This window comes from Stegodyphus dumicola, chromosome 11 (assembly GCF_044657685.1).
Source record: "Stegodyphus dumicola isolate Sdum_Otavi_A_Nest chromosome 11, ASM4465768v1".
In the NCBI taxonomy this organism is placed as follows: Eukaryota; Metazoa; Arthropoda; class Arachnida; order Araneae; family Eresidae; genus Stegodyphus; species Stegodyphus dumicola.
In genome coordinates this window covers 116,500,897-116,513,590 of record NC_140778.1, presented here as the reverse complement: position 1 = coordinate 116,513,590, position 12,694 = coordinate 116,500,897, and the positions used below count along the sequence as shown (strand labels likewise).

General features: G+C 30.6%; 1 protein-coding gene across 2 annotated transcripts in view; it reads right to left on the bottom strand.

Moving 5' to 3' along the window:
* Nucleotides 1-5,366: 5,366 nt before the first annotated feature.
* LOC118183561 (uncharacterized) overlaps nucleotides 5,367-12,694 on the bottom strand; it is a 130,795-nt gene continuing 123,467 nt past the window's right edge. For both annotated transcript variants that reach the window (XM_035353155.2, XM_085827127.1), the window contains exon 23: nucleotides 5,367-11,236. In XM_035353155.2, coding sequence (XP_035209046.1) covers nucleotides 11,210-11,236 — 27 coding nt within the window. In that variant the 3' untranslated portion in view covers nucleotides 5,367-11,209. The remainder of the gene's footprint in view (nucleotides 11,237-12,694) is intronic.

Sequence of the window (12,694 nt, the reverse complement as noted above, 5' to 3'; positions counted from 1 at the left end):
AAGTTGTGTGACACTTAAAACTTGATAATTTTTACTAATGAGTTCTTGTTTAATTTCCTCAAGATCTGTATCCATAGTTAAATGCTCTGGAAGAAGAAAAGAATGGTATTTGATTTCTTTCTTGTTGAGAATACTCGTCATAGTCCTATGAATATCCACATTATTAACTTTAACTAGTCCGACTTGTCTGATAATTTATGTTTCAGTCCATTTGAATTTCTTATCGTTGATATAGATAGCTGGTGGAGCTTTTCCTTTTTTTAATCTGATCTTCTTGCATGTCATCGTTATTCTGAGTTCAGTAGGATTAACATCCATAGATTCTTGTATTTGTGAAGAAGGTATAGCAGATGATTTTACATGAATGGTATTTCAAGGATGGAATTGTCCTTTCTTTCTTTTACCGATAATTCTATCACCTTTAGGTTTCTGTTCAGCTTCGGTTAATCTACATGCAGTTATCAACAATTTAAAACTTACAGTGGTGAGTTACGAAATGCTATTTGTTTACATTTAAAACTCAGCAGAATAGCGATTTACGTGTTCCTGCACCTTCAATGTCTTTTCGCCGAGTGGGACCAAAAGTAAACTTTCAGTTTTGTGCACCGAAAAATCTGCCTTCTTGCCCGCTGGCTGAATTGTTTTTGCGTTGAAACTAATTTTTATTGTCATTTAAAAAAAAATCAAAAAATATTAACTGCATTTGGCGTACATTTTTCTGTATTTTACAATTTTTTTGATAATGTTTTGAGATTTTGCTTTGCCGCGAAATGAGAACTGAATTAATTAAAAAAAATATCTCTAATGAAATTTGAAGAAATAAATTTAAATGAAATGCACCAAAAATGTGTATAATAGGTCATACAAGGAAGTCGTGGTGTCCACGTCAGATTTTTTTATTATAGTTAAACTGCTATTTTTTCTATGTGCCTGATATATTATTGGGTTGGCAACTAAGTAATTGCGGATTTCACTCATAGATGGCTTCAGTTGAATTTTTAGGGTTGCAGACGTAGTTCAAATGTAAAACACATTTTGTTATTTGATAGTTGGCAATTCAGCTGTCAATCAGTAAAAAATGTTTTTTGATCGGTTGCGTAGTTTTCGTTTGGCGTTCGTTGAAAAATGGAAAATCAAAAGGAACATTTTCGTCATATTTTGCTTTTTTATTTCGGCAAAGGGAAAAACGCATCGCAAGCTCATAAAAAGTTATGTGCTTTTTATGGTGACGAAGCCTTAAAAGAACGGCAGTGTCAAAAAAATTTTTTTTTTTTCTTATTACGTGCTCCGCCTTTAGGCACTACACGGAAAGAGAGAGATGCCCCGTGGAGGTCTTTCTAAGGGAAACTGGCTCGTATCCACGTTACACATGGGGAAAACCACGAAAACGCCCATGCAGCCATGCCCGTTCGCCGGGACTCGAACCCCGGACCGAACTACCAGTGTTCAGTGGCTTTTACCGCTCGGGGGCCTCAAAATTGGTTTGCCAAATTTCGTTCTGGTGATTTTTCACTCAAAGATGAAAAATGCTCTGGTCGTCCAGTTGAAGTTGATGACGACCTAATCAAAGCAATAATCGATTCGGATCGTCACAGTACAACACGTGAGATTTCAGAGAAGCTTCATGTATCACATACATGCATTGAAAATCATTAAAACAACTTGGCTATGTTCAAAAACTCGATACATGGGTTCCTCACGAACTGAAAGAAACGCATTTAACGCAACGCATTAACAGCTGCGATTTGCTAAAGAAACGTAATGAAAATTATCCATTTTTAAAACGACTGATAACTGGCGATGAAAAATGGGTTGTTTACAACAATATCAAGCGGAAAAGATCGTGAAGCAGGCCAGATGAACCAACTCAAACAACATCAAAAGCTGATATTCATCAAAAGAAGGTTTTGTTATCAGTTTGGTGGGATTACAAAGGAATTGTCTACTTTGAACTCTTACCACCCAAACGAACGATCAATTCTGATGTCTACATTAAACAGCTAACGAAATTAAACAATGCAATTGAAGAAAAGCGGCTCGAATTGACAAATCGAAAAGGTCTTGTATTCCATCATGACAATGCAAGGCCACACACATCTTTCGTCACTCGGCAAAAATTATTGGAGCTTGGTTGGGATAATCCTGACCTTGCACAATCTGATTACGTTTTGTTTCGATCTTTACAAAACTCCTTGAATGGTAAAAATTTCAATAATGATGATGATATCAAATCGTACCTGATTCAGTTTTTTGCTAATAAAAACCACAAGTTTTATGAACGTAGGATTATGATGCTGCCTGAAAGATGGCAAAAGGTCATTGATCAAAATGGGCAATATATTACAGAATAAAGTTATTTAGTTCCATGAAAAAATTGTCTTTGATTTTCTAAAAAAAATCCGCAATTACTTAGTTGCCAACCCAATATTTTGTTCATTTTCAACAAAATTTCAGTTAGTTTAAGAGTATTACACAACACAGCCATTCTTTTTATACATTTGAAATTAGAGGTATCCTGCGTAGCTATTTGCATATCTCATTATCTCGAAATGAAGTAAATAGTTATTTGAAATATTAGGAGCTAAATTTCACTTTTCACTCACTGCGCTGTTCTGAATGCCTTTACACTGCGAGCAATTTCTGATACTATTTTGAAGAATTTCCCAGTCATTTTACTACAACTTACCAGCTACTCGAGGAGTAATGGTGCGTGCGTGCCATTTTTTTCCCTCCCATAGCTATTTTAAGATAAGGAATATGTTCATAAAGGCATGATCAGAAGAAGCTCTGTTGCCAGATTGATTACAATAAGCATATGCCGAAATATCTCCCTGAATGTATATATATTAAAAAAAAAAGTTATATCTAGATGCCGCCATGCCACAACAACAGAGTTACCAGCTTATACTACAATTGTCCTCGTATCAATTTATTTTACAATGTTGCTGTAGCAGCGACAACGGAGTTATCAAATTATCTTTTAATGTCTCCGTAGCAATGACTGCCGAGTGCAAAGGGTTAGATCAGTGGTTTCTAAGCTTTTTCACCCTTAGACTCACGGAATCCTTAGGAACTATAAGGCTGTTTCGGGGAGTCCCATCCCAACCTTAGAAAAATGTACCTTAAAATAACACTTAAAGTAGATCAATACGTCAAGTCAATTTATTTAAAGACAATTAAAGAAAAGTATTGTGTTTTTTATTAAAGCATTTTTAACATAAAATTAATGTAATTTACTCATTAATAGCATTAACTCATGTTTTAGATGTCACCTATCCTTGTATTTAGTGACACAGGTAAGCTTGCATATTTTTTACACAAACTGTGGAAGGTCTAGCTTTATTGATGTCATCTGCAATCGCATTTGATATTCTGCATTTAATTTGTTTCTATATATGTTTTGGTTTACCACCTATATTGAGAAATATTTTTCAATTTTCACTCTACGTTGTTCCGAATGGCTATAGCTGTGTGAGACACTTCTACGTATTCTGCATGAATCTACAATGAAAGCTGCTCTTGCCTAATTTAGATTCTAGTGTCGAATCTGTTGACATGTCAACAAAAGTTGTTCCCATTTTTTCACTGGCAAAACTTTTGACTTATCGCAGTTCTCGAACAGACATACTTAGTGTTTTCTTCTGGGAAATATTCTTTTATAATTTTCTTCAATTGAAAAAGATTATCTATTGTATAATTAACTCTGTCGTTTCAATTCAATTAATTTTCCATTAGAAAACTATTCAGTTTTGCAAAGCATTGCATGTCATTCTCTTTGACATATGATGACCACATGCTAAGTTTTGATATTAATCTGTAACTAAATTTACCTTTTTATTTTTCTGTTAATAAACACAATTTAATTAATGTGAGGGCTTTATAGTTTTCTCTTTGAATTTTTATTTTGACTCGCGGTGTTCTGCGGAACACAAGATCGAAGAGGTTAGATTAAAAAGAAAACATTTTTTACTATTTCCAGGCTCAGAAACTGAACAGCTAAATAATGTCGAATAACATACCGGTTATTAAAAAATATATGAAAAATGTAAAGTCAGGTACAGAGGCCGAAATATGCAGACTTCATAATGGATTTTGTGTACGCGAAAATGGCACGTTAAAGTTATACAGGGTGCTATTGAGCAGTAGATAAAAGTATTTTGCTGACGTTTATCATCATTTTTGTGCAGTATGTATCATTACATGAACGCAGGGCTCACTGATATGAATTTGATCTAAGGGGTTGCAGAAGGAAACAGATACTCATGAGATACTCAGGAATTGTCCTCTATACCTCCAGCCCCCATAGATCATTAAATTGTTGCAATCTGAGGTAACAGATGGCCAGAAAAGTAGCATATAAGAAATTATTATTACTTAGTTACAACAAAGCACTCGAGGACTACCCGCCTTCTTGGAGGACTTAAGGGAAACTGGTTCATATATACATTACACATGGGGAAAGGCAAGAAAATGCGCATACAGCCAGCTCGTTCACCGGGATTCAAACCCCGGACCAAACTACCAGTGTACAACGACTTTACCTCTCGGTCGCTAGTGGGCCCTGTAACAAAGCAGCCTCATTAGGATCACTACTTAAACTTTTAAACTGTTAATAATTCTACAACATAATTCAATCACTTTTAAAGGGAGAAAAAAAACAATTTACAAACATATAAGAAAGAATAAAAAAACTGAGCTCACAAGACAGGTAAGAGAGTGATATATATATATACACATTTGGTGCTATTGTAACCAAAAAGGGAGGCGCACAACCACATGTTATAGCAATCCTATTTCAATGTTCTAAGGTTACTTGCTTTTGCCTTATGTAAGATACATATGCATGTACAGACATTATGAAAATAAAACACTTCTAAATTCATTTTACAATCTGATTTGAAAAGAGAGGCCTTCATTCTGTCAATATGTACAGATGTCATGCAAAAGCATCCTTCGAATGGCTGCAAGACCAGTCAAAATGGAAATTTTCTGCGATTACAATACTTCCATTAATCTGTAGAAAGAAGGAAAAAATGCAATGCTCATAATTAAGCTACAACAGTGGAGCAGTAAGGAAAAGAAAATACTTACATAAAAGTGTCTACTTGTTATAACATAAATTTTATATTTTATCTACATTACTTTGTATTATTACTTCCCATTCAAGCAATTTTTAAGTTTTTTGGCAAGAGAAATTTAACATGAAATAAATTTGAATTTTTGACGACTTTGTTACATGGATATTGAAAATTATAAAAATAAAATATCATTTCATTACATTAAGCTTCTTCAATGCATAAGTGGTATTTATAGCGTGTGAAATTTGAGTATCTGGCATATTTAGTAAAACTAAAATGTAATCAAAATCAAGAAGCACTTGTTTTAATATTTTGTATTACTACAATTTCAGCTGTATTTTTTAATCACAATATCTGTCATAGTAGCATCCATTCAAGCACATATAGTTTCCTAATATGTAATTGTACATAGTATTTTCATTAACAGGAGTGAAACTGGGTGTGGCTAGCATCTGTTTCATTGGCTGAAGAAGCCCTCTCTGTGCGTTAATCTTCTTAAATCTTGATTACTAGGGGCATGCTTCCTCCCTTTCATTATAATTTTAGAGGATATTTCTATGTATTCTTTGCTGCCTCAGCAATCTTTTCAAATGGTCCCATCGAAGAACTTGCTGATAATGATGAACAAAGAGGAGCATATCAACTTTGCATCAATCATAAATTTCAAGACACCTTTCCATGGGAAATTTTAGGCACTACTGAAGTGCCGATCTTCTTACATCAAAATACACAAAGATGAGCAACACAGATTATAAATTTTAAATGCAATTTTACATGATTAACTTAATTCATAACTGTTAATTTTACACACCATTCATACCCCTGGGATCTGCAGCAATTGCAGCACAGAACTGCTAATAATATTGCAGTTTTAAATAAAATAGAATAGAACGTTGTAAAATTTATGATTAAAAAAATGACTTCATGAGAATAACATCATTCTGTAATACAAAGAATTCAAAAGACATATGACATCTAACTAATATACAATTATAGTGAATGTTCTAACAATGTGAATACATCAGCAGAAAAATGGATTTGGAATACAAACTCATTTACAGGCAGCCATATATATATACATATATATGGGGTATCCATTAGTTCAACACAGCCATCAGAGGGCATCACCTATGCGCCTGCAGCAAGAGCGAGGTGAAAGACAATGAAGATAGATGCTGTTTCCACATGAAGGTGGTAACAAAAGAACTCTGTTAAAATAGCAAGCAAGAGTAGCTATTTAAATACTTAGCTGTATCTAACAAGCGTCATCTGAGTAGCTATTTAACAAGTCATGCTGTATCTAATAAGCGTGAGAACATGCAATGGTACAGTTATTTTAATTCAAATCTGTAGCTATTCTATTATCAATTATTATTCGTTAAATGTCTGGTGGTGTGGAAGTGTTATTTAAGGATATCATCTTCAACTTCCAACCCGCAGAAAATCTGGGAGCCTGTCCTGGGATACTTCAAAATAAGGATGAGCAGCAGCTTAGAATTTATAGACACATCAAATTTTACTGCAATGGCTTAGAGTGAACTTTTTATGGCTACTGACATAGAATGGGATCCGATCAAAAAACAAGCAAGGTAAAACTTCTGGAGTTACATATGGATGCTAGTAGTCATGGTTTCGGTGCAGTGTTGCTTCAACGCTCAGATGATGGATAGTTGCATCACATCCATTCCATGAGTAAGAAAACATCACCCCAACAAGAAAAAATGTCAAGTCATGAACTCGAAGTGCTAGCGTTTGTCGAAGCCTTAAAAAAATTTCAAAGTTATCTCTTAGGGAGAAAAATCAAAATAGTCACCGACTGCGAAGCATTCCAGAAAACAATGCAAAAAAAAAAAAAAAAAAGATCTGACACCCAAAATAACTAGATGGGCATTACTACTTGAAGACTTTGAATATGAAGTTATCCACCGACCCAATCAACAGATGAGACACGTTGACGCACTAAGCAGGCATGCTGTGTGCATGGCCCTTGTTCGCAATGTGAAATCACCACTAAGATCCCAACAGCGCAAGAGGCTGATGAGCATCTTCAGTTATTTAAAACTCTGGCTATCATCTTCAACTCCCCACCCAGATATATATATATAAGTTAAATATGTTGAATGATTTTTACGTGAAAGACATAATTAATCTATATACTATAACTTGGGAATAATAAAGTACACATGTTTTATCAAATAAAGTCAAAGGACTAAAACAAGAGATAAATTATCTTTGTGTATTTTTTAAAATGTTAGGTTATGCATATATAATGGATATGGTTTACAAAACAACAAATTAAGGAAAAACATCAACTTACATTCAGGTCAATATGATTATACCAGCTGTGCTCATTAAAGAACTACAAAACTTATATAATTGGTAAACTTATATAATTAAACTTATACATAGGTTGTGTTTTTAATAACAATATGATTGATAATTATTTTTTTTAAAACAATAGAAAAAGGTTTACATTGACCTTCCATGAAACTTTAAAAAATATTACATCAGGATGTATGTTTTTAGAAAGATAACCACTTTGTTACCATTTTTGTAATGGTTAATTCTTTTTCAGATATTCTTGCATAAATGGATCTTAAGTTGCATCTTATGTAACAAGATAATACATAAGCTCATAATGGATCTTATATGTAATCTTATTACATTATTTATGATCTTAATACATAAGATCATAAATGGATCTTACATACATGATGAAAGTAAAAAAAAATATTCTTCTAAGAAAATCACATGAAAATACCTTACTGGAGTTTACTCCTCAATCACATAAAATTATTTATAGTTAGACTGAAAATAACAGTGTACAAATTCTTTTCTTTAAAAAATATAAAATAAAATACAGATAATAGTGTAATGATGGATTACTTCTGATAAAAATTCATATGTGATTAAATACCATATACAGTTGCAAATTTATTCCTATATTTAATGGCTAAGATACACTACTTATGAAAGAAGAAATATAAAATACAGTTTGCCACAAAATATAAAAATGTTAAAATATACATAACAAAGATATAAAATCTTAAATGAGGTAACTAAAAAAAGAAATTAAAATTAAAATCTTCAAACAACACATGTGTAAAAATTTTAATCTTAACAGCACAACATTTAATACTTAAATGCTCAAAGTACAACAAAATTACATATATTTTAAACAAAAAGTTTAACAATTTGTTAGATGCAAGTGAGTACATATGCATATATATTTGGGATAATATAAAAGAATTATATAATTCTAATATTAAAAAATTCAAATTAATTATCACAATATGGTTATATACCCATAAACACTTACAAAGTTGTAATAAGATTAACACTGTAGCTTATTAAACTCATATCCCTGTAAAATTAAAGTCTACTTAAAGAAATACTGATACACAATTAAACCTATGTATTTATTTAATTAATGCATTCAAAGATAGGCTAAAGTAATAGCATTTAAAAACATATTTTACAAAATATAGCAAAATTCACAAATTCATTTGCAATCACATAGATATACTGAATATTGCTGGCTTGATAATGAAAAAAAAAGTTAAATTTTTGAAATCAGAATTGGTTTAATGCATAATTTGAATCAAGCACTTTTTGACACTGACTACTTCTGCTACCTATAATGATATCTTAAGCAACTGAAATGCCAAATATTTGTTTTTGACATTAATTTCTTTCATAGTACTTTAATATGAAAAGTCTAAATCATTTGCTATAATATTTAAACTTTTATCCATTTAATAAAATGATTTAGCTATAAAATAATCAGGTAAGAGAATACAGTTTAAAGCCTCCCCCACTCCCAAATAAATAATAAAAGAGACAATCATGCTCAGAAACATTATATCACAATTATGATTTAATATTTAATATACCATATTTGACCACAAGGAAAAAAAAGTTTCAATAGCGTGGTTTCTTTTAGTTCTCACGTTTCGTAAAAGCCAAATAAACGATTATTGAATGCAATTACCTTCACGTATAAGACTGTGTCCTTCACGTATAAGACACAGGTAATTTTTTTGAGACCAAATTTAGGAAAAAAAGGGCATCTTATATGCTGTCAAATACGGTAATTGTACAGTAAGGTATACAAGAAAATCAACATTAATTTAATTATAATTACTCATTGTTAGAATAGTAAGCATTATACATTTTATGATATTCATTAGATAAAATATCTTAAAGGTTTGTAGATAAAATACGTAATATAATACTACATATTTTATCTGTCAGCCTTTATTTGTTTAATTCTACTGCTGTTTACTTTCATAAATTTTCATAATATGGATTATAATGTCCTCTTTCCATTGTTCATTTTTATGCAAATTTATTGAATCATTTACTTTTTTCTATTTTATTTATATTAAAGAATAAGGAAAAAGTGATAGACACTTAATCACTGAAAATTAAAGTAATAGATTTAGCTTAATTTCAATAATTCAAATTAATGCAATATAAAATACAGCTTTCATATTATGTTATCTTCAACCACTGCAGTCTATTTAAAAATTAAATAAATCTTTAGTTATGCATATATATATTTCTCATATTTGAGAGTAAAATAAAAGACATAGTGATTAACTATTATTTTGAAATATATACTTTTTTTAATGAAAAATTAGAGCTGGTTTAACAGTTATATGCCATTAAGCATATAATTGTTAAATGCCATTAAGCCTGTAATTGTTAAATGCCATTAAGCAAGCAATTTCTTATATTTATATATTTAAAATTTTTTTTCCCGGTCTGCCTTAACCTTTTCAACCTGATTTTTACATAATTAAAATTTAACTATGAAAAGTAGTTTAATTTAATCTTGACATACTAAAAGAATTGTAATATGAGTTTAAAGTTTTTAACGTTTCCCATTTCTTGGAAATCTCCTGGAACAATATGTCCCAATCGTATTGTCAACTGGGACTATTGTCCCAATCGTCTAGGATATTACCCTGTCTCAGAAAACAAAACAAAAATTTGTGGTAATATATAATATGAATATTACAAAATGTAAACTCTGCCACATGCACAAGTTCATATACAACAAAAATTTTTATCAGGATGTAATAATTTGATCACTGATGGGACATATTAACCCATCATTAAATACAATTGGGACAATATATCCCCAAAAAAGAATTTATTCAAAATTTCTTAAATCTGACAATAAAAAAGTTAAATTACTACTTAATAAGAACTACTTCATACTAAGCATGCTTTAAAATATAAATGTATTTACTGTAAAGTAATAATAAAAAAGAATAGACAAATCAAAACTTAAGTAATCAGCATGCTCAAAAACATAAGTGTGCCATTTCCAATTTAAAATTGTTGCCAGGTTTCTTTAGTCTATTTGTTCCCTAATTTCTTAAAAACACTGAAAACATAAAAACCCATTTAAAAGTGGGCTTTATTTACCCAACAGGCCATGAAATACAATCTGTGGGATGTACGTGCCCATTAGGACCAAAAGGGTTAAGATACAAGAAAATTATTATACACTATTATATGCAAAATATTCTCATTCAGATAAAAGAAAATTGCTAATATATAGTTAATTACATAAATCATAAAGCTTTATTGTAACACATCTATTTCAAACCACATCTACATTACCAGTGAACTGAAAAAAAGAATCACTTTTTCTCAATAATGTTTATAATTCATTCAAGCATAAATATGAGTTTATTCTGGTAGATATTTACCCTACAGTTAAACACATCTAAATAATTGTTTTTTAAACATTTCTATGGCTTATTAATTGAACATTTAATATCTTCAACTTTATTTTTGGTCTTAAATTGAAAATAAATACTACTTATCTATAATATTTAACATTAATTTAATAATTTTGCTATCATATAACCAAATATATTATAGAAAAAGGCATAAAACTCCAATGGAATTCAGAACACATATTTGGCTGACTATTAATTACAAAGTTTCATTATGGTGAAAAGTACAAAAAGCACATACAGAAAAAATATGACAAGTATGGAATTTGAGCAATGAGAATATTAAAATCATAATGGCACTTCAATAAACATAAACATTTCCATTTAATACAGTCTAACAAACATATTGATGATGAAATACATGATACAACTGAAGTATCATCTTTTGACCAGCGTAAATAGTTTCTGAAAGAAAATGTGAAGTTAAAAAATTAATAGAAATTACAAAACAAATAAACATTAAAAAAAGCAGTAGGTAAGGCACATTAAAATCTTTGGTGGGCTACACTGTGACCTACAGATCACATGCTATTTAAGCTAGTTCTCATAGTTCTTTTAAAAATCAATACAGTATTTACTCAAAGATTTTTGCATCCTCATTTTTTGCTATATTGCCGTTCTAAAATATGGTTAAGTCTAATTTATGGATATTTTGATAAATTAAATTACAGAATGAGAGAAAGGAGTTCAATTGTCATACTATATAGTATAATTATGCCATTTGAACTTTAAATATACCACGGAGGTAATAACCACACATATAAACTGCAAAAGTACTGCTAATTATAATAGTCACATCTACCTGAGCAATTTCAATTTAGGCTGGCATCTACTACATTGGTCACTGCAATAGATGGAAACAAAGAAGTAACAGTGTCTTGGGCCATAGATAAAAGTACTGGTATTTCAAGGAAATTTTGGAGGTAGGGGAGAAAAAGGCTAAGATTATCTTTCTCAGAATTATTGCAAGTCAAAATAAACATTCATCCTATATTTAATATCTTAAATTTATCCTAAAATGTAAGGAAGGTTTTATATTGAGTTAAAATGGTATATGATTACGTTTTATTAATAAATAAAATGTTGGTTGAGGAAATTTTAAATTGAAAGCCACATAACTAAATGTATGGGGTTCCTCAACTTCCAAACATGAAATCTGCAAAATGAATACATGTTGCATTCTCAAACATATACAAAAATAAATCAAGTGGAAATTTATTATTATGCGTGAAAAAATGTGGTATGTATTCCAAGTTAACAGTTTATGTTCTATGAAACTTTATTTTAACATAAACAAAAGATTTTTAGTTTTCAATAGAAAGAAGTCTAACTCCTTAGTATTGACCATTAAAGAGTAACACTGGTAACTGACAGATGTGCTCATGTCTGAATGTAACTAAGATAATCTTGCAATTTTTTATTAGCAGTAAAAAGTTAATTACGATAGAATACATATATATTCATCCAACCTCCCAAGAAAAATAATTAGCTGTAAATAAATTAAATTTTTGTGAAGCAAAGAACCAAATCATAAAATGATATACAGTACAAAGTCCATAAACCAGACGTCCATTATCCGGAATGATCTATAATCCGGACCTCAAAGCCACAAATTTTACGCATGTGCATATTGAAAGAAATGTTTAATAAATAAAGTAAACAAATAAATATTAAGTTTTTTTTTTTTTTTTTTGTAAAATTTGATACCCTTTAGATCATAATTGCTCTTTATTTCATAAATTACGGTTTCATATTTTCAACTGTATAATTTCTGCATGCCATCTTACCAGATTTAAATTGATGATCTATAATCCAGAAAAAACCCTTATCTGGAATAGGCGAAGTTCCAATGAGTCCGGATTA